Below are 23180 nucleotides of genomic sequence, written 5' to 3'. Positions count from 1 at the left end.
ATTTCTGAATTGAATATCTAAAAAAAATTTCCAAGATGTGATTCCTTCACAGCCAGACACCTTTCTGCTAAATACTGCAGGTCATATCAGTGCATACCACAAAAATACTCTGTTTATGCTATTTTTAGCCATTTTACTGGGAAATTCTTTGGTATGAACTGTTGGCAACTAAGATTGCACTGACTCTGTTTTCCTCAGTCCTGACCTTACAAAAACACATTTAGGCACACTAAAACTCATGTAACATACACTACGCACACACACACACACACACACACACACAATGTAGGCTCAGATGTGGCTGCATGATTAAGAAGCTTACTTCCCAGTCAAATAATCTTGAGTTCAGTACCACTGAGCAGCAGGTTGGATAAGTGTCTTCTACAATAGCCTGAAGATGACCAAAACTTTGTGAGTGGATTTTGTAGACAGAAAGTAAAAGAAGCTCATCATATGTGTGTGCACTCGTTCTGACATCAACGTATCACTATCATACAAGCAATGTTGCTCATTATCATTCTTCCAAGGAGAAATATTATCTTGTTTGTAAACTGGTGAAATATGGCAACAGGAAGGGCATCTGGCCATAAGAGATCTGCTTCAACAAATCCAATCTGATCCATGCATGGAAAAGTGGACATTAAATGATGATATATATGTATATATACATATACAGTGTATGTAGGTACAGGTGAGATGTTGAGAGTTATTTATGGTTATCACAAGTGGCATTTCAGTATCAAGTTATTCAAATTTCAAATTCCTGTTCATTAGACTGAATATGTATGTATGAGGGTTGGTTAAAAAGTTCATAGGCTAACCAAGATACTCTCATGGAATGTAATCAAATGAGGTTTTATTTTCCAAGATAGCAATGCAGTCAATACACTTCTTTCAATACTAGGCTTTAAAAAAATAAGTACTGTGGTCAATTCATTTGACTAAAAATCTTCAAGGTGGTGCCCCAGCATGGCCACAGTCTAATGACTGAAACAAGTAAAGATATTTATATGCAAAGAGAGAGAGAGAGGCTAGCAACCAACACCAAACATCTAATATGTGAGAAAACTTGTTCAAAGAAATCAGAGAATCTAGAGGGTGTAGATGGCTGAGGGCAGTTAAAACAAGAAAAATGCTGCATTACACTCTAACATGAAATGGTCAATTAGATATAGTTACAAAGACCAGCAGTTCAAAGTTGCTGATTTCAAATCCATTCATATATTCGTTTGTTAGTTCAGTTTATGTCTGTTTTCCTATACTAGCATGGGATATGATAATACATTTACTGAGAGATCATTTTTACAGGAGAATTTTACAGGATGATGTTCTTCCTGACAATAACCCTTATCAGTTTTTACAAGTGAGGGATTTTTCATTTCTTTTGTCTGTTTGAAAGTGCTGAGCTACTGGATAATTCCTTGACATGAAAACTTCCAACTTCAACAGTTTTCCTTTGAGAAATAACATAAACATTTACACAAACACACATACCTGTACACACACGCACAAGATAAATTTCCCATATAGTTCATATTTCATAACAGATGTTTCATTAACAGACATCATTGAATATAATTACATATATGTGGTACATAATTAATTCAAATTAATTACTTTTCACAATTATGTAATTATACACATGTTTATCTTAATGTTTACCATACCTAATGGAACAGGGGTTGAGCACAATTATAGTATGAACTATATGTGAAATTTATGCTTTTCTGTTACATTGCTCTTAAAGGTTGTTTTAGCCAATTATGTCTGTACATGCAAGTTGGTCCGATTTGGATTTACTGCAACATTAGAGTTTTGTGGATTTATTTTTTGATATTTACACACATACAGGCTTTGTAAGGTTTCTGTGTATGAAATTCACTCACAAGACACTGGTTGGCCCAGGGCTATTGTAGAAGACATTTGACCCAAGTGCCATGCAGTGAGTCTGCACCAAAGTCACATGGTAGCAAAGTGAACATTTTCATCATACAATTATGCCTGTACATATTGGTATGTATTGGGTTTTTTTTTTTTTTGTAGAACATGTAATTGTAAATAACTTAGTTAAGGAGTTCTTAAACTGGAAGATATCAGTTTAAGAAATCTGTTTGTGTGGGATTCCACTTGATGCCTCCAATTTCCACAGTAGTGGCTCTATAACCAGTACATACAGAAGATGAGAGGGGACACTCTTGATGGACCAAGCGCATGAAGCTGAATGGTTCCTATGGGTAACTATTCACTCAAACTACTGAATAGATGTTGCTGTACACTGCAACAATCCAGCCACAGAAAATGGTGGTGGTGGTGTTGGTTCTGCTGCTGTTACTGTGTTAGCAGGATTTTTTCTTTTCTTTGCATGGAACAGAAAGCCTTTAAATGTTTTGTTTCAGCAAAAATATGGCATCTTGGCTTTCTGCCCTCTACTGCTACAAATATCTGTGCTCCATTAGCTAGGTTGCTCAGGTCAGGGATGGCTTTGATACTGTTCAGATTAGTGTGTAGCCACAATTTCATGCCTGTGCTTGACCAATTCTTCTTTCTTGTTTTGTTGACTTGCAGAATTTTTATTTTATCCTCTATGCTGTGTAATATGGCTACTATCAGCGAAAAGGTGTCTACTTCTGGTGACACCTCTGCTACCCTTATTTTGACAACCCCCACCAACTGAGGTATGTTGGAATAAGCCATAATTCCTTGCTTTTGAGGGTTACTTTGACATTTTCTTTGGCTAATTCTTCAGTGGAGAATCTTACCTCAACTGTGCCAAAGTGTTTCCCTTGGGTGACATAAGTTTCTAAACTCCAGACCAGTCCCAGGCATTTTTTAAATCTAGACCTGCATTGCTTGCTCCAGTCTCATCTTTAATGATATATATTTATATACAGTGTTTTTTTCTCAGTGTCTTGTTGCACTTCCTCCAGTGCATTAAGAGAAACTGTTCTGTCATTCTTTGTTAAATGCAACTTAGTGTTGCTCAACATTTTTTTGTGTCAACTCAACTTCTTTCATTTGCCAGCAAGCTTGTGCAAAACCATTCCCAATCTGCTTCGGAAAAGGAAAAGCTGTTGTTGTCTTATCAATTAAGGTGGCGGTAGCAGTAGTAGTAGTGGTGTTGGGGACTATAGTGGAAGTTGTGCTTGCATCATTTTAAAAATATATCCTACTCATCACTGCTGCTTGCTTGTTGTTGTTCCTGTTGTTGTCTGTGCTTTGATTTTTGATAACATTGAATAGTGAAGGAAAAACAATGTCATAGCAGCTATTCCAACAGTCATCGGCCACTCAATTTGGGAAGCCATATTGATATTTTTGCTTCAAAATATTAAATTTGCAATTTTAAATCTCAAAATTTGCCCTTCGAAGGTGAATTCTTGCCACACTAGCAGGCTCTGCTTGCAGTGAGCAGGGTTATTTAGTTCAACAAAACTTGGAATACCAGCTAATAAAACAACAAATTTTTAAAGAAAACTTATGACCATGAACACATGTCCTCTTGCTCCAGACACAAAGAACAACAATGATAATAATAATTTCTTAGATTGGCAAAAAGCCACAAATTTACAGACAAGAGATTATTGACAGTTGAATCAATGACTGCAAATGTCTGGTGTTTAGTTTATTGACTCAAGAGTAGGGTGGAGGCTAAGATGACCTCAGTGGCATTTGATCTCAGAAAGTGGAAGGAATAAAGTAAACATAAGACATTTAGTCCAAGAGCCTCACATTCCTTCTCCCACCACACACCACACCACCTGATGTCATAAATTATAAAAACATAATTATGTTGATGAAATATATAAAGCATTTGTCCACTACACACACACACACACACACACATTAACGATGGTACAAAGTAGAGTTCAAAATGAGTGATTGTTCTTGAAAAGACTCTCTCTGAGTTTGCTAATATGGTCCAAGTGTGCCTCAAATTATTTCCTGATGGTAGAAAGATAAACAGTTGCTATGGTTACTGCTCGATAAGGATGTTGGATGAATACTCCTCACAATCAACAACAGCTGTAGCAAATTCCTGGAAGGAATTACTTCTACATCTGGGACAGTGCTGTTGCTGATACAGCCTACACTCCACCACACCCCCACAAAGGCTACCTGACTGATTTACATATGGTCGCTCACCAACACATTCCAGTCTCTGACTCTCAAATGAGCTGTGTCTCCTTCACTCTACTTTTTTTTTTTTTTGCACCAGCTACAGTGGGCTCTACTTCTTGGAGCTAATTGGTCTTGTGCCAACACCACTCAAGTCTTCCCAACTCTCATGTTTATCCTCCTGCAATTGTCAAGTCCTCTATTAATCACTACACCAAGTCCTTCTTCCCAAAACAACATCCTCTGGAACTCCTTGCCCATGTTTTTGCTGTGGAAGTTCAAGGTTAACATTAACTACATCAACCATATCAATCACAGAAAACCTGTGAAGGTCACAAAAATCTTCACTTAAGAGTATAATTTAAAACCTCATACTTAAATTCCACAGCTAAGAAATTATACACAATTGGCAAAAAAACATGCCTTGCCCTGCAGCAGATAGAATCACAGAAATTATTCATGGAAAAACAAATACAGCTGAAATAAGAAAATTTCCAGTCAAATGATATAGTATATAAAAGAACTGCAGGAATTTGCCAAAACCAATTTATGCAACATATTGAAAGAATTAAAGGACATAGTAAATTTGTAAATCAGTTGGATAAGTCCATTAACATTATAATGGCAACCCAACTATTGGTATTTGTCAGATATTTGTCATATAAAACAGTGTGCATGATGAGAGTTATTTTATCAATCATTAGGTCATCATCATCATTGTTTTAACCCATGCTTGCATGAGTCAAATGAAGTTTGTTTGAGACAGATTTTCTACATCCAGACGCTCTTCTTGTTGCCACACCTCGCCTGTTTTCGCATATGGTAACATTCCTCTATGACAAGACAAGTTTTCACAGAAGGTTGGAAATGAAGGACACTACTTGTATGATGGTGATCAACTATCGCACAAAGTCAAGGTAAGGAGATAGTAACACACACACATAGTTGGTGTTACGAAGAGCATCCAGCTATAGAAACCATGCCAAAACAAATATGGAGACTGAATAACCCTTCAGCTGGTCAGCTTGTTAAACCATCCAACCCATGCCATGCCAGCATGGAAAGCAGACATTATATGATGCTAATGATGACACACACACCTACACTTATGTGAAGGCTTCTTTCAGTTTCCACCTACCATATCCATTCACAAACTTTGGTGAACCTGAGACTACAGCAGAAAACACTTGCCCAAGATGCCATGAAATGAGGAACCATGTGGCTGGGAAGCAAACTTCTTACTACACAGCCATACCTATGAGATGTACAAAAGGAAGTAGTTTTGTTGGTGGTGCAGGTACCGTTATTGTAAAATAAGCAATGCACCTACAACATTCAATGATTCACTGATAAGTCTTAATAGCTAAATAGTTTTTTCAGAGCTAAGTGCTGTTCACTCTGCTGTCATAATATCAACATCACCATTTAACATCCATTTTCCATGCTGGCATGGGTTGGCTGGTTCAACAGAAACACTGGCAAGCCAGAGGACTGCAGCAAGCTTTAATGTCTGCTTTGGCATAGTTTCTATTTCTGAACACCATTCCTAATGCTAACCAGTTATATAGTGTACTGGATGTGTTTTACTTGGCACCAGCAGCAGTGAGGTCACCAAGTAATTTGCAAGACCACCTCTACTGAGGAGGAGTAGTATCGAGGGAAGTAGGTTTACACTGGGCAATGAGAGATAATGAAATAGAGAGTAAGGGGTGGAAATAATGTGCTAAAATGATATATTATCAATTCCATCAAGTCATTATTTACTTGCCCTAATGAGTGGAATACATACATTTGTTACCCAGTCTATCATTTCTACTTGATTCTAGTGTACCAGGGTACCTTCAGCGCAGTACCCTCTCCATTGTAAGCACTCAGACCAGTTCTGTAGTCTTGATGATATCTTGATATGTTGATATATTTTGATATTTAATATTTTGTTATCTTTTCAATACCCTAGTCTTGGAATCTCTGCGAAAAGTGAGGATTGCTGCTGCTTTTCATTCACTGATGACTAAAAGTTCAATCAACGATATGTGTGCATATGTTTGTGTGTGTAATCATGTGTGTATATATGTATGTGTTTGAGTGTCTATAAATGTATCTATATGCATATGTTTGTGTGTGTAATCATGTGTATATATATGTATGTGTTTGAGTGTCTATAAATGTATCTATATGCATATGTATGTGTGTACGTGTGTGTATATTCCTTTATGTAAAGAGAAAGTCTGATTGTTGCGAGATTACTGAAAGTAGAAACTGCTGTTGGGTACCACATCTTGGTCAATATTCTATGTATCTGACACTCACCTCCCTTTTGCCTTTTATACACACACCACTACTACTAACATGACCCCTGGTGAAGATTAAAAGTAAAAAAGAAACAACAAATGGAAAACAAAAGAGGAAATAAAACAGAAAATCTAAAAATAAGAGGAGTGTTGATGTTGCAATCATGTAATAATAAGCAATGTTGAGTCAATTAGGCCAAATAAACAAACAAGAACAACATTTGTTTGAATATAAATAAATATTTGAAACATGACTCATCAAAGACTACACTAAAACAACGTTTCTGATCATCATGATCAATGTTACTTGAGAAATAATGAGGCCTTAACAGTGCCACCTTCAGGCAAGGGCACACTGGCCAGTGGCCTGGAGGGCTCAATGGTCTGGGGCATAATTCTCGTTGGTCTATGTATTCCTGTGGCTTGCAATCAATAAGTAAATACCATAGGGTCTAGTGCACTAATTTGCTTGGGGGCCTATATCGATACTGTCTTAGTAATAATATAGGCCTTAGCTCAAATCTCAACAGGGAACTTTTAACATTTGAAAGGCACTAAGTTGATTTCACCATGGTCAGAATACATTGTTATGAAACCTTAGGTGACTATTGCTTAGTGAGCGAGTGATGGAATATTATTGTAAGTAATTATATGTGTGTGTGTGTGTGTGTGTGTGTGTGTGTGTGTGTGTGTGTGTGTCTGTATATATATATATATATATATATATATATATATATATATATATATATATATATATATATACATACACACACATATATAAAGTTATTATGTATTTTGATTGAACCAATCTAAAACTTTTGTAGAATTGCAATCTTATAGCAACAAAGAGTTTACTTACTTGGCATTGGAATGGTCTCTCACCCGTGTGAGTACGAGAATGATTCCGTAGTCTGTCTCGTTGGGAGAAAGCTCTTTGGCAAATTCCACATTTGAAAGGTTTCTCGCCAGTATGGCAGCGTTGGTGGTTTTTCAAGTGGTCTTTACGGGAGAAGCTTTTGCTGCAGAAGGCACAATTGTAAGGGCGAACACCCAAATGGGTCCGCTCGTGATTCTTCAGCCGGTCTCTCTGTGGGAAGACCTTATGGCAGTAAGCGCAGCTGAAGTGCTTTTCCACCTCAGGAATTTGCTGATGTCGTTTCAGATATGCACGCAATGTAAATCCTTTGCGACATACCTCACACTTAAAAGGCTTCTCACGCCGACTGTTCAGCAAGCCCATGTTAATCATTGCAGTGGGTATTGTGGAAGTTATAGTGGCCAAAGCGTTCGCGTTTGTGGCCAGCGATGTTGATAGAGCCAACGCATTTGTTGTTTGGTTGAGGTGTTCAAGCAAATCCAAAGGTTTATACTCAATAGGATCTTCAGTAACAGTTGATGCATTTTGCTCATTTGCATTAGGTAAAGTCTCATGTGCAGGCTGCACTACATATATCGATTCAGAAGACATGGTGACAGAATTGCCTGCAGTTTAAACCATTCGTTCATTCAAGTACAACAACATTAACAACAGTAAAAAAAAATCTTTAAAAAAAAACTAGCAACAAAATATCCTTTAAAGTTTGCAGTTTTACGTGTCAAAATATGGGGTCTGGCACTGCACAGGATATGTAAGAATTGTATTCAATGTAAATATCGCCATCTTTGTGGAGGACTGTTGGAACATTCCATATGTGAGTGATGCTGGATAGAGAGACCAAAGTTGTCATCAGATTGCAGGGTATCTGTTAAGTGTGGCTTCTTGGAACATGTTCACTGTATCGAAAATGGAAGCAGCAGTCTGAAAGAACAACAAAGAAGGAAAGAATGAGTTAAGTTTCTCTTTAACACAGAAAATGTTAATGATAATTAACTGAGATTAAGGGAAATTAAGGAAATGTTCTTTTGTTGTTGAGTACCCATGGACAACCATGTTTGAGTAGACTTATGGCATAGGGAGATGACAACCAGCAACTAAGAAGCTTTGAATTGTTGTAACTAGCCTATCATTAGCATCAGCATTCTGAACTGAAAAATGTAAGTCCTGATGCATCTATTTTTCAGTTTAAATATGATAAGGAGATATTAGAGGAAGATTAGGTTGATAAAAGAGAAGTTCTTTTGCTAACTAAAACAAAATGTAGTAATTTCCTGGACCAGGCTGTGTGTTGTGTTCTTGAGCAAGCTGTAGAAAGGAGTTGCAACATCACTGGCACTAACCATTCCCTAGGATAACATTATTGGCATGGAGACGGGAGGATGGTATGCATGGGTGACTGCTGGTCTTCCATAAACAAATTTGCCCAAGACTTGTACCTCAGAGGGTAACCTTCTAGATGCAATCCCATAGTCATTCATGACTGAAGGAGGTCTTTACCTTTTAATTGTTGTTGTAACATATTGGATAGCCCTTCATCAATGCTGAATAAACCAATGACTGGAAGAAGTAAACGATTAATGTTTCAATTGATTATTATTCCATCTATATTGTGAGGTATTGTTCCTTAAAACTCTGGGGAAATTGCGGTGGGAGATGATTAAAACTGAAGTTTCTTAATTGATTTTTATCTTAATTACTCAGACGAAGGGCAGAGGACAGTGACCATGAACCTTTTGGGAACCCAAGACTGTGAAATTAAATTATCTTCAGATCAGACTTGGCATTAACACTTGCAAGGGAGTGGAACTCAACTAAAGACCCCCAAGAACCCAGTGGTGATGTTAAACCCAAAACTAAAACAGTCTCAAGTGGACTTCTGCAAAATTTCCATCTTTTAGACTTCACTCACAAAGTTTTAGCTGACCTGAAAAGACACTCACTCAAGGTAAAAGACACTCACTCAAGGCATTGTGCAGTGAGATTGAATGCAAAACCCTGTGGTTGTGAAGTGAACTTCTGAACCATGTAACCATGTCTGTGCTAATTATTAAATATATTTGTTTTCTTGTTGAAGTAAATTTCTAACAACATTTAGTCCCATTTACTCCTCTATATTCTGAGTTCATATCTTAACAGAATTGTATTTACTTTCATTCTTTTTTAGGGTTGCTAAAATAATTCATCAATCAGATATTGGTATCGATTCAATCAGCTCTACCTCTTCCATACAAAGCCATGACTGTTTCAATGTAAGACATAATCATTGGTGGCAGCAGCGGCAGAGAGAGAGGGGGGAGAGAGAGAGAGAGAGAGAGAGAGAGAGAGAGAGAGAGGGAGAGAGAGAGAGAAAGGGAGAGAGAGAGAGATTCTGCTTTGAAATATGATGTTTGGTGTTTCACATTTTTATAGGATTTGCCAAATTTATTGATTATGATAACATACCAATTCACAATATTGATTTCTTTGATTAGTTACAAACGCCAATTTTGTAAGAATCTAGGAAACAACTCAAGTACTGGTACTTATTAACTACAAATGACATGAAAAATAAAGAGTGACTCTGCCAAGTGAGATGAATCAAACTTTGGTAAATGAATTTATTCCAAAATTTTGCAGTTTTAACCCTCTCCACACTACACAACACTCCACAATAGTGTTGGGTTCTTTTGAACTAAGTATAGAGTCTTACATTTTAGACAAAAGGAAATTAGAGTTTGAGATATTCATGCCTTTCCCAAATGCAACTGTGTTAGTTTGACTTAATAACTAAAGATTGCTTAAAAAATATAAAACCTCAGATTCATTAAGAACATGGGATATGTGAAGTTAAGGTATTCATGCCTTTCACAAGTACAATTCCGTTAATTTGACGTAATATATAAAGATTGCTTATAAGATATAAAACTTGAGGATGGGAAATGTGAGGTTGTGGTATTCATGACTTTCTAAAGAGCAACAGAGGCATGGATGAAATTAAGTGCAACATCTTGTAGGAGGAATGAAAACCAGGTCGCAGACTTGGTTCCCTGAAAGCTTACCTCCACTATGTGTAACACCATTCACCACAAAGATATTGATTTAATATATAACATTGTATGTTACAATATTGATTTAATATGAAGAATGTTGATTTTAATATAGAGCATCTGACAATATTGATTGACTACATAGCATTTTATTAAAAACAAACAGCAGCATGTCTACACCAATGATACAGCAGCAGTGTTGTAGTGGAAGTGGTAATTGTAGGGGTGATAGTTGTAGTGTTGGTGGTGGTGGCCGTAAGAGTGATAGCAGTAATGGTAGTGGTGGTTGTAGGGGTTATAGTAGTTGTGGTGGTCGTAATTTCAGTCACGGTAGAGATGGTGGTAGTAGTAGTAGTAAACAGACTAGAAGAAACATTAATAAATATTGTACTAAAATTATAGTAACAGTTGTTCTTGGAGATGGTATTGGTTGTTGTTACAATAGCAGTACCGGTGGTGGTAGTAGTAGTAGTAGTAGTTGTTGTTGTTGTTATAATGCTAGAATAGTAGTGCCAGTAGTAGTAGTAGTAGTTGTAACAATAATAGTATAGGTAGTGGTGGTGGTGGTAGTAGTAGTAGTAGTAGTTTTGCACTAGTGCTACCAAAAATGATTTATTTGGATCAGTAACAGGATCAATTTTTGAAAAAGAGATATATAAAACAAAACAAAAAACTATTGTCCACTGAAACAACACCAGAGTATTACAGGAGCTTACTGTTTTCATCACAAAAAAACTCAATACAATAAAACCAAATCAATGAACCTTAGGTGGAAATGATCTTAGAACAAAGCACCAAACTTAGAACAATTTAAAACAGTTCAAATAACTTCCTACCAAACTGTAACAATCTGACCTGCCATCGAATAACCAGTTCTAATGATTTTAAGAAACAGATATAACAGAATTTACCCCAGTATTTCACTGGTACCTATTTTATCAACTCAAGCATAAGGGAAGGAGTAAAGGCAAAGTCAACATCAGGGAGATTTGAAATCAGAACAAAAAAGGTTGTAAGTAAATACTGGTTCCAAATTTTGGCACAAGGCCAGCAATTTCGAAGGAGGGGCTAAGTTGATTAAATCAACTCCAGCTGCTCAATTGGTACTTATATTATTGATAAAAAAAAAATGGAAGGCAAAGTCGATCCCGGTGACATTTGAATCCAGAACATGAAGACAGACAAAATGCCACTAAGCATTTTGCCAGGTGTGTTAATAATTCTACCAGCTTGCCACCTTAGTTGTAAGTATATAATAATTTAAAGACCTATTTTCCTGCCACCAAATTTAAGGCACAGAGCATTGCATATGAAGGGAGGGTGCAACTACATTAACCTCACTATTTAACTGATACTTTATTTTATTGACTTCTGGAAGGATGAAAGGCAAAGGTGATATCAATGGGATTTGAAATCGGAATGTAAAGGGGTAAGTACTGTCTTGAGGCCCAGGACTCATAGTGCTGGTTACCTAGTTTCCTTAGTGTATAAGTGACTGAGATAACAACATTACTTCTGAGTAGGATGTCAGTCCATTGCAGGGTTACTCATTTACAACTGAGCGGATTGGAGCAACATGAAGGGAAGTGTTTCACTCAAGAATAATGCACTGCTCAGTCTGGGAATCAAAATCACAATCTTGCAATCACAAGTCTAACATCCAAACCACTGGGCCACGTACCTTCACACACACAGTCCAATCTACTAAATATTGAATAAGGTCAATCTACTAAATATTGAATAAGGTCAATCACTTATCTAATACCAATACAACTGGTATGTCAGTGGTATAATGGTCAACATAGCAGCCTTCCAAATGGATTCAACTCCCAACTGACATACCCTTTGGGACTTTTATTATAGACTATTGAGGAAGCCTTTATACGGTCACTTGTTAGAACTAACAGCTACATCTCTCTCAAATCACACCCTGCCATCCTGAAAAAGAAGGGAAGGACATTAGATAATGTAGTCTTAGATAACCTCATAAAAATTGGCATGATTATGGTTGGAATGTCTGTGATCCTAGGTCTGCAAGATCAGAAGTTGAACTTGGATCAAAGTACAAAAACAACAACGACAGTGATCAAAGATGAAGTCAACATCAGAAGGATTTGAACTCAAAAATACAAAGCATTTATTTTTTTAAATAACTGAATCACAAGATGAAGGACGACACTTATAAGACTGGTGGGAGAAAGATTAGTGACCTAGCCTGAATACTTGTAACAGAATAGATACTATTAATCATGGAAGAACTTCATGGTGATGTTTAGGTGACAACAGAGGACTCCATAAAAGGTACCCAAGGACTAGCTGATGGTGTTAAACTGAGTGACAACAGAGTGGACTCTATTAACCCTTTAGCATTCAGATTACTTTGTCAAATGAAATGCTCATTTATCCACATTTTTTAAAGTTAGTTCTGTGTAATCTTGTTGCTTTGAGATTACGAACACGTGATTTACATGTTAGAGCAAACATCATTTGTATGACTGTAATGTTCCTTTACAACCATCACGTCAAGACAAGGATACATGCAAACATGACTTCCTTCAGCTTCTGTCTAACAAATCTACCCACAAGGCTTTAGTTGGCTCAGGTGTAGCAGAAGACACTTGCACATGGTATTGTACAGTGGGACTGAACCTAAAATTAAATTGTTGGGAAACAAGCTACAGACAAACAAAATGTAGGATTTGAATTCAGATCAACACAGCTAATTATTACTTTCAATGGTGAACTATGCCACTGTATAGACTGAGAAAGTATCTTGGCCATAGACATAAACACAGTAATGGTGTTGGAATATGAATTGCTGACCCTTTAGTTATAAAGTGTATTAACAACAGTCACACATATATGGACCTTAGACAGTTGCAGGTTATTTCCAGTCCAGAAGTGAAAAAAAGAGAACTCATAGGTCCTTTGGAAAGGATAGGAGTCTATAAGTCGCAATTTGATACTGAAACCTTATACTGGATCACATTCTGTCTGCTAAATGGCATATATTGGTCCAGTGGTAAATTCCAGTACAGTGACTAATATCTCTAGAAAAAGAGATCTGAACAAAGAAAAAGGTGTGTGTGTGTAGAGTAAGTAAGAAGAGATCCAGGAATCCAGATAGCACTCCTGCAAACACCTGGCTATCCAAAGGTGTAGAAAAGAAATTCCTCCAGCAGAAACATTAGTTTTGCACAAACTTTCAGTTGCAGAGTATAAAATAACAACTCCAGTTTTCATTTGTTTCATATTCATCATCATTTAACATCCATTTTCCATTCTGGCATAGATTGAATACACATATTCGCGCGTGTGCATGTACATACATGTAACATGTGTATAACTCTGTGTGTGTGTGTGTGTGTCTATACATATATAATTAGACAGATTTGTTCAAATTGGGCCGTGTGCATATGCTTGAGCAGAGGACACTATGATGAATTTTTAGTATATCATTGTGGTTAATGCCTTTTGGCTGATACTGGCATACTAGACAAAGCATAAAACATCAATCTTCAGCTTCTGTAGAGTAGAGGTCCCACTGACAATTCTCTAATTGGGCCCTGTATTTCCTTGTGCCAGTCCTATACACACACTCACACACATGTGCCTTTGTCACCCCTGCTGATGTTGGTTTGTTTACATCCCTGTAACTTAGTAGTTTCTGCAAGGAAGACCAATAAAATAAATACCAAACTTAAAAAATATGTAAGTACTGGAGTCAGTTTGTTTGAGTAAAATCTTTCAACGTGGTGCTCCAATAAAGCCACAGTCTAATAACTGAAATAAGTGAAGGATAAAAGAAAATAGATAGCAGTTACACCATCAAATGATTACAAATTAAGCACCCACGACCACCACCTCCCAAATGAGAGAAATCTATAGCAGCAGAAAAGCATCATTAATGATTAGATTTTTTTTCTTTTTGCTTGCTGAATCTAGAGAGTGGCAGGGCAGTGTCCTTGAACTCTGCAGGGCACTTCAAGACCAGTAACCTCAATGCCATTAATGTTGCCTTTAAACTTGTTGCAGATCAACACTTGCAAGAAAAACACAAACAGAAAGACAATTCCTGAAGGTTGATGTTCCAGGGAGGAACATTACTACTTCGAGTCCTAGGATTCATAAGGCTAGTTATCTGGTTTCCATAGCATATAAGTGACCGAGAGTACCACATTTTCTGTGAAGGAGATGCCAGTCCATTGCTGGGTGACCCATTTATAGCTGAATGGATTGGAGCAATGTGAACTGAAGTGTTTTGCTCAAGACCACAATGCCTAGCCTAGTCCAGGAATTGAAACCATGATCTTGTGATCATGAGTGCAACACCCTAACCACTAGGCCAAGCACCAATGTCTGTTATTGTGAGCATCAGCCTTTTTTTTTTGGAGGGGGGTATGATTTTTACTGTTGGATGGTCTTCCTATCTCTATTTGAGTGCAATGTATCGTCCTACTGACACCAGAGAGGTTGCTCCTGATAAAACTAAAAAGGTCTCTTTACATCACTGTTCCTTTATATTCTTTTATTCTTTCAGCTGTGACCATGCTGGGGCACAGCCAGTGTAATCACCTTTTCGATGGCCATTCTTATGCAATTGGCATTTGGTGAAGGAAGGGGTTCAACATTGCTGCTCTCTTTTGAGTTTTTTTACCATGATGTAAGTTCATCTGAGATCTTGGACAACAGTAGGTCAAGCTGTTTCTTGAAAACATCTACCCCTTCTTCATGAAGATCCTTCAGCTGTTTTGACAAAGCATTAAATAGTTATGGGCCCTTGAATCCCGAGCTGTTGCAGTGCATGGTCCTCACTCTAAACAGGATAACTGGCATCTTTGGAACACACATCTAAATACACACCAGTTGTATACACACAGGTATATTAGATGCACCTCAATTTCATAAGAGCATATTCAAGGAAAAGCACTTATGGGAGGCTCAATTTTGCACACAGGACCCATAACGACTTCTTAAGACATTTTTTTGGTGAGGGGAAGGGGATGTGCATTGCATACACCAAATATGGTATCTTTTATTTTTTACTTGTTTCAGGCATTAAATTAGACTGGTCACGCTGGGGAACTGCTTCAAAGAATTTTTAGTCAAATGAATCAACTCCAGAACATTTTTTTTGTTTTGTTTTGAAGCTTGGTATTTGTTCCATCACACTCTTTTGACGAAACACTAAGTTACAGGGATGCAAACATACTAACATCAATTGTCAAACAGTAGTGGGGGGGGGGAACAGACAAAGACACACATATACACACGCAATATATACGATGGGCTTTTTTAAAGTTTCCGTTCACCAAATCCACTTGCAAGGCTTTGGTCGGCCCAAGGATATAGTAGAAGACATTTGCCCAAAGTGCCACAAGCAGGACTGAACCTGGAGCCATATGGTTGAGAAGCAAGCTTCTTACCACACGGCCACACCTACACCTATATATAACACACAGTTTCATCCAATATGAACTCATTAAATATACATTGAATAAAAAACCTAGCAGTGTCTCCATTTCTACTCTCACTCCACCCCGACGTGCAATTAGGCTAATATGGTACTTTCACTATGCTTAAAATTAAAGAAAATACTGAGCTGCAAAATCACTGACTGTAACAGTATTTCATGGAATCACTAACAGTTATCTACTTAGTGGAATTCTTAGACCACTTCTACTCAGTATTCCAATAATTAAATAAAGTTAAATATACTTATTTAACTCTGTGTGTGTGTGTGTGTGTGTGTGCGTGCGCTTATTATTCACTAATGATAAAGAGAAACGTATTTAATTAACCACAATCAATAGTTTTGCACAAGTACTAACTATAAAACAGAATATTTATCAGGATTTTCCATGGGTTCTCACTAGTGGATGTATGTTATATATACATACATGTCTATATGTGTGTTTATGTGTATATGCATTTATGCATGTAAATATATATGCATATGAATGTATATATATATATATATATATATATATATATGTGTATGTGTGTGTGTGTGTGTGTGTGTGTGTGTGTGTGTGTGTGTGTGTGTGTGTATGTGTGTATAAATCTATCTATCTATCTATATACACACATACACATACATACAGCACTCCAAAACACACCGTTCATTCTAATATTATATAGTCGTACTCAATGTACCAAGATAATATTACGCATTCACAAATACATATCATATTTCTTATAGTAATTCCACTGTCTTATGATATCTGTTCAATGAACTTTAACTACATAGGCACATACATTACATAATTACAAACATGTTCACACACATCAATTCCAAACAACACACACATTGCACAAACATATACACATTATCCCAGTTACGTACATTACACAAACAGCACACATTTACATAAACATACATAAAAAACACACATACCTGACACAAACATCACACATTAACCTTACATAAAAACTTACAGAAGAGCATTCTTGAGAACAAAGCTAGATGATCGAATATCGAAATCTAACGATGGAGAAATAATGTTTACATTGTGAAACTGAAAAATAACAGAAGACCGAGTTTAGGTTATTGAACCATCACTACCACTACCATCATCTTCAACAATATCGATTACATAATCATCGTCGTACCACCATCATCACGACACGACTAGAATCACCACATTCACCACAGTCAATTAACAATTATCATCACGAACAACAACCTGATCGATAGTGACTGAAGTTATTGAACACAAAATAAACTAACAAAGCTACACGGGAAACAGCAACACCACTCCCCAACACACTCGCTCGACCTACTAAAAATAACAGTCAACTCTTCTTCAAATTTCAACTCTACCATCTTAAAAAAACAAAAAAGCAAAAGAACTAAATACTTGTCCAAGTAGTAAATACACAGTTGGAATGTTTACTTTATCAGTTTGTTTAATCAGAGCTGATTTGGCGCAAAACGACAACAATCACACAATCTATAGTCATAAACAACTCCCTACTATCCAACCACTATTACCGCCACAGCTTTAAACACCATCGATAAAGGACTTCTATATGGTCAGAAATAGTAGTTAAATCTCCCTCAAATTACACTCTACCAGGAGTGGTTGTGTGGTAAGTAGCTCGCTTACCAACCACATGGTTCCGGGTTCAGACCAAAGCCTTGTGAGTGGATTTGGAAGACGGAAACTGAAAGAAGCCAGTCATGTATATACGTGTGTGTGTGTTTATGTCTGTGTTTGTCCCCACAACATCGCTTGACAACCGAAGCTGGCATGTTTACTTCCCCGTAACTTAGTGGTTCGGCAAAAGTGACCGATAGAATAAGTACTAGGCTTACAAAGAATAAGTCCTGGGGTCGATTTGCTCGACTAAAGGCGGTGCTTTAGCATGGCCGCAGTCAAATAACTGAATCAAGTAAAAAGAAAAAAAAAGGACACACTCGATAATTAAATCTTGAATACACTATACCTTCGACAAAAACACGATGGTCATCGCGGCTGGGATATCCTTAGTAGACAACGTTTTTAGATTGCTTTCTTTTTCTCTTTTCACTTTCATAAAAACAGTTTACCCTAACTCACCCTTATGATGCCTCCAGACGTGGGGATCTTTTTAACACCCCAGGGACGACTTGCAAAAACATAAACCTGTGAGTGAAGGGAGAGGGGGAGTTTTCGCTGGAAAAATAAAGAACCTGTAAGTTTATGATTACAGATGTATGAAACTTAAAATACAGTTTAAACCGTCTTGTTATTATTATTATTATTATCAATTTTATTATTAGTCTTTTTAGATATGAAAATTTAGAGAGTTCACCAATAGGCGATTTCAAATGTGAAAGCGGGAGAAAGAGTTCTCTCTCGTGGTTGCACGAATCGCTAGAAATAACAGTAAAATCTCATTCTACTTATACCTTACTCTCTTAAGAAATGCGAAGGGCACATCGATAATATTAATTTAGATATATAACTATACGTGGACGGAACGGTCAAAGCTGGAATGCCTTCAATCTATAGGCCTTCTCAATCGTAGCTGACCTGGGGTTAAGCAGGAACAGCAACATTTGTTATCACCACCGCCACCAATATAGCAGCGAATAATGATGGCAATGAGAAAGAGAGCGTGAAGTGTGAGCGTAACAGTACATGTGGGGAGAGAGAGAGAGATCTTAATACAAACCTTATGAAAACTGATAAGTGCCTGTGACAACGAGAGGGGAGAGAGAGATATTTAGATTTACAATCAACTGCTCCGCATGCAAAGACTAGAGTACATGTGCTTTGAAAGAGAGGGAAAGGAGGAAGAAAAGAAAAGGGAGTCAAACAATCGCCCCATATGCCATCAACATGGTACATGTGTTGTATACAGAGGAAGAACTAAAACAAATGAGAAGTGCTCGTACAGTGAGAGAGATATTGTTATTGTCTGTATGTAACTGAAAGCTTCCCTCTACCATTAACACCACCACCGCCAGTAACATCAACAAATATAATGAGACAGATACAACAAATAGAAAGATATGAGACAGAGTTTGTTACAGACAAAAAAAGAGAGAGAGAGAGAGAGAAACGTATATTCGAAAGATTAGTAGAAATTAGGGAGAAAGATAATGTTAATCGTAAAGGACGTTGAAAGCAGGAGACGAAAGGTACGACGGGACAAAAGGGTTATTAAAGAGACGTGTGTGTGTGTGTGTCGTAACAACAACAACACAAAACAATATCGTCATAAGTTCAAATAGAAAATTCAAACGAATCTCAAAGGAGAATTTTTTTTAATGAGATAATTTGGGAAAAGAAAGATATTTAATAATCAAAATACAAAAATATATTCGTCTACATGTTTTGTGCAAAAATACTGATTATTTATTTCACTATTTGGTTTACTGGTTTCACGTACTGGACTGCGATTATTGCTGGTGGGGCATTGTCTTCAAACATTTATTGTCGATCATATCGACTCATTTCTTATTTCAGTCTGGTATTTTTATCGATCTAATTTATCGAATAGACAAGTTCGTTTTTATTTTATTTTCTAGGGAAAACACTGGTTTTACACCAGAAAACATGAACAAAGACATCGACACAGACACAAACACACATCTTCATTACTTTTCCATCCAGAGTTTGCATGTGTTACAATCGTATTCTCCAAAATAATTTGTCAGTCACTTATCACTTTCATTAAAGCTCAGCATCCTTTCTTGGTTTTCGTCCTTCTGTTTGCATCACTTCACATTTCTTTACACAACTGTCACCTTCCGTATACATCACATATCATATATCCAGCTCAGTCTTCTCTCTTGCACACTACATCAGAATATTCTTGTAACCATTTTTTTTCTTCTTTGCTCACGCATTCATGCACACTCACATTTACACATACAGTAGAGCATGTCCACCCATTCCATTACATATCCTCCACATTCAATATTCATGTCTTGCTACAATGCAACACTGCACTTTGCGCACAAGCATCTATCTAACCCTTACATAAGCATATCTCCTTATTGCGAACAGAAGTAATAATTCATTTCATTTAAAAAAAAATTTTTTTTTTTTTAAATCTACACTTATTTTGCCTGCTGTGCTTTCAGAACACCCATCTCCCATAACCAAGCTCTACTATTATACAACCTCTTGGGTATTTGAAAAAAATATATATTTCACAGGTCTAACTACTGATTACTCTTGTGTACCTGACACTTTACAAAGTCAGCTTTCTCTGTCAGCCTGCTTGCGATCCCACTACAGCTCATGCAGCCAGAATTTAGGCTGCTTTTCTGCAGATCAAGCATGACAACTTTTCAGAAGGCAGCAGTCATGTTTTCTTTTCTCCAAACTAAAACTTTACTCTTTGCTACAAATGCTTTCACATTTGGAATTTTTCTGAATCTTCAAGAGATTCAGTTTTGACAACTAGGTCATCAACACTCATAGACAGCTGGACTTTAACTCTTTTGTTATGGCCTGCAGAGCTATAATAAAGAGGAGAAAAACTGAAAACTGAGCCCTGATCTATGCATTACCAGCACAATAATTCCCCACTGAACTCATTGCCAACTCTCACCTCGCTGACAACACCTTTGTATAGGGCTTGCATGAGTATCACAAGTCATTCATCTCCATCCAGTTTTCTGAGCAAAGCATCAGACTACAGAGTATGGATCAATCACTACTAAAAAAAACTTCTCTTGTGTCTCATTAGGAAGAGAGCATCAATGGTACACCATCTTGATATAAACCTGAACAGTATTTGAAGAAGAAATTCTAGACATGGAAACAAAGCTTACAATTGAGAAATCTCAAAGTAAGCCAAGCAAAGGCTTAAGTTTGAGTAAGAAAAAAAAAAACAAAAAAAACATGAATACAATATCATCTGAAAATAGGTGAATTCAATATGCAGAAAAGGAGTAGGCAGCAATTTCAAATGGTGTCCCAGGATAAACTAGGATCACATAAAATGTGAGATCACAGACATGCTAACAGAGGTTAAAATACATGTGATATATTCACAGGGGCGATAAGTATAAGGACCAAGATCCCTAGTTAATAACTTCCGTTACCTATGTGGCATAATTAGCAATGGAGATAAGTGTTCCAAAAGCACAGTAGCTAGAGTAAGAATGAGTAGAGAAAGTTTTGACTCTGTTGAGGACTTGGCAAACTTTTTAGTGGTGGTGCCATGATAAAAACACTCTGTGAAGTGGTTGGTGATAGGAAGAGTATCTAACCATAGTAACCATGCCAAAAACTGGATGTACGGTCTAGACATGATCCTCCAAACATTTTTGAAGGTAGGAACACTAAATAATGATTAACTTAGGCTGTTATGATCTAACAAATACCAGTATGGAAAGGAGACAAAGTAATGATGATGATATACAAATATATCAATATCTTTGTCAATGACATCATGTAGGAATTTACATACTGTAATTGGTTGGATTGGATATTTATAAGCCATGTTTTATGGCTGGATACTCATTATGACACCAACCCTAACACTAGATACCATAGAGATTTTCATATTTTTTCACTTACAGTTTCCCATGAATGCCTTGCAAAATTCATGGAGGCAAATTTTCTATGGTTGGATGTACTTTCTCTCGCCAAACCTCACCATTTATCATTTTCCAGGCAAGAAAAATATACATACATATGTATCTATCTATCTATCTATCTATCTGTATACACATAAATATACATGGCATTTCAAAAGTCCGTTAAGCATTCCAGTTGAGCTTTCTAATGTTATGTCTCATTTCCCTCTCTCTCACTTTCTCACCTCCTCACCACACCCTTTACTCACACCATTCACTAAACACCCCAACCTTAGTCCACTCTTCATCAAATGCCACAACTCAGGTTTCCCTGGATCCACTGCCCTGCCATTTATACAGCTAATCTGGAATGCACTGAACACTTTAACTAGCTATGTACAAGCAACTGAACAAGATTACTGTTATACATCTATCCTCTATTTATCATGGGGATTTAGTTCCAAAAAATAACAGTGATATATGAATCATCTCTATGTATTTTGGAAATGGAATGAAAGGTAGATTGATTGACATCAAACTCACCCCACAGCAGAACAGCTTCCATTCACATGTATTTTTGGATCATCATCTGCATAATTACTTAGGATCAGGTGCCCTTGTATATTTTCTGTTCACTGGCATACATGTTAATGAGTTATGAGTATGTAAATCTATATTAAAAAAAAATGCAGTCTCACACCAGTCATGCACCTACAAGCAATAGTCAGTACATTCTAGGTAGCAGGGCACTGTGATGGTCAGTGTAACACACTTTTACAGTCCACAATTGAGCAATATGTACCATATTATCCCAGATCAGTGATTAATGAATTGGTGATAAATGAGGCTACATGGATTGTGCCATTTTGGAGCCAATTATTCTCTCATCTTTGGCTAATAATATTTTTCTAAAATGTGTGTGTGTATGTGTGTAACCAAGATATTAGCAAAAGATACAAAAACAAAGTTGTAACAAAATAAAAAATTATTTTGCAGAATGCCTGATACTTCTGAATCACATATATACATATATGTAGGCATATATATATATATATACACACACACACACACACATACATACATATAATATATACATACATATACACATAAATACATATATGTATATACTCCCATAAATACATACACATAACTACACACACAAGAAGCACATTTAAGAAGGTACCAAGAAATTGAAGTCTGCATATAAAATTTCAATGTAAACACTCAAAAATACGATGATGGTGGTGATGGTGATGGTTGAAAGCATTTAGCTAATTAACAAACAGTTACAGCAGAGTATTTGAAATCAATTTCTGTTACCAAGACATAAAATAGTTCCATTGGTAGAAGGTGGGAAGTGACAATCAATTTTATCAAGACTAATATTGCAACTGTTACATATTCCTCTACAATCCACCCAACATTCTCAGATAACATTCTATGGAAAATAGGGGCCCAAAGCAAATTAGATCCGTTAACATAATGACCTTCAATAGATACCATTAAAACAAGATATGTCAACAATATGACCAGCCCAGAAAATACAAAAACTTCTTTTGCTCTGAGCTTTTGTAGTTATTGACTATCTACCATGGTTTTCTGTGTTCATTGTGTGTGTATGTATGTGTGTGTATGTGTATATATATATATATATATAGAAAAATTAATAATTAAAAGCACAATAAATGAGTATAATATATGTGATAGTGGATTTTCATCGATGAGTTCTTGAAACTTGGTTATTTTCCCTAAAACTATATATTTTATATATATTTTTATCTGTAAAGCTCAATTTAATTAAAATTTTTTATAAATTGATTTTAATTGAGTTTTTACCTGTAATTTTG

The 23180-nt window shown here is 36.6% G+C and overlaps 1 protein-coding gene across 1 annotated transcript in view; it reads right to left on the bottom strand.

Annotated features, from left to right (window-relative positions):
- LOC106870954 (zinc finger protein 510) overlaps positions 1-23180 on the bottom strand; it is a 62214-nt gene that overhangs the window by 30358 nt on the left and 8676 nt on the right. The window contains exon 2 of the mRNA XM_052972793.1: positions 7267-8205. Within this exon, the coding sequence (XP_052828753.1) occupies positions 7267-7875 (609 nt within the window). The 5' untranslated portion in view covers positions 7876-8205. The remainder of the gene's footprint in view (positions 1-7266; positions 8206-23180) is intronic.

This window comes from Octopus bimaculoides, chromosome 14 (assembly GCF_001194135.2).
Source record: "Octopus bimaculoides isolate UCB-OBI-ISO-001 chromosome 14, ASM119413v2, whole genome shotgun sequence".
In the NCBI taxonomy this organism is placed as follows: Eukaryota; Metazoa; Mollusca; class Cephalopoda; order Octopoda; family Octopodidae; genus Octopus; species Octopus bimaculoides.
Note: the sequence above shows the minus strand (reverse complement) of the source record. Positions and strands in the feature narration are given on the sequence as shown.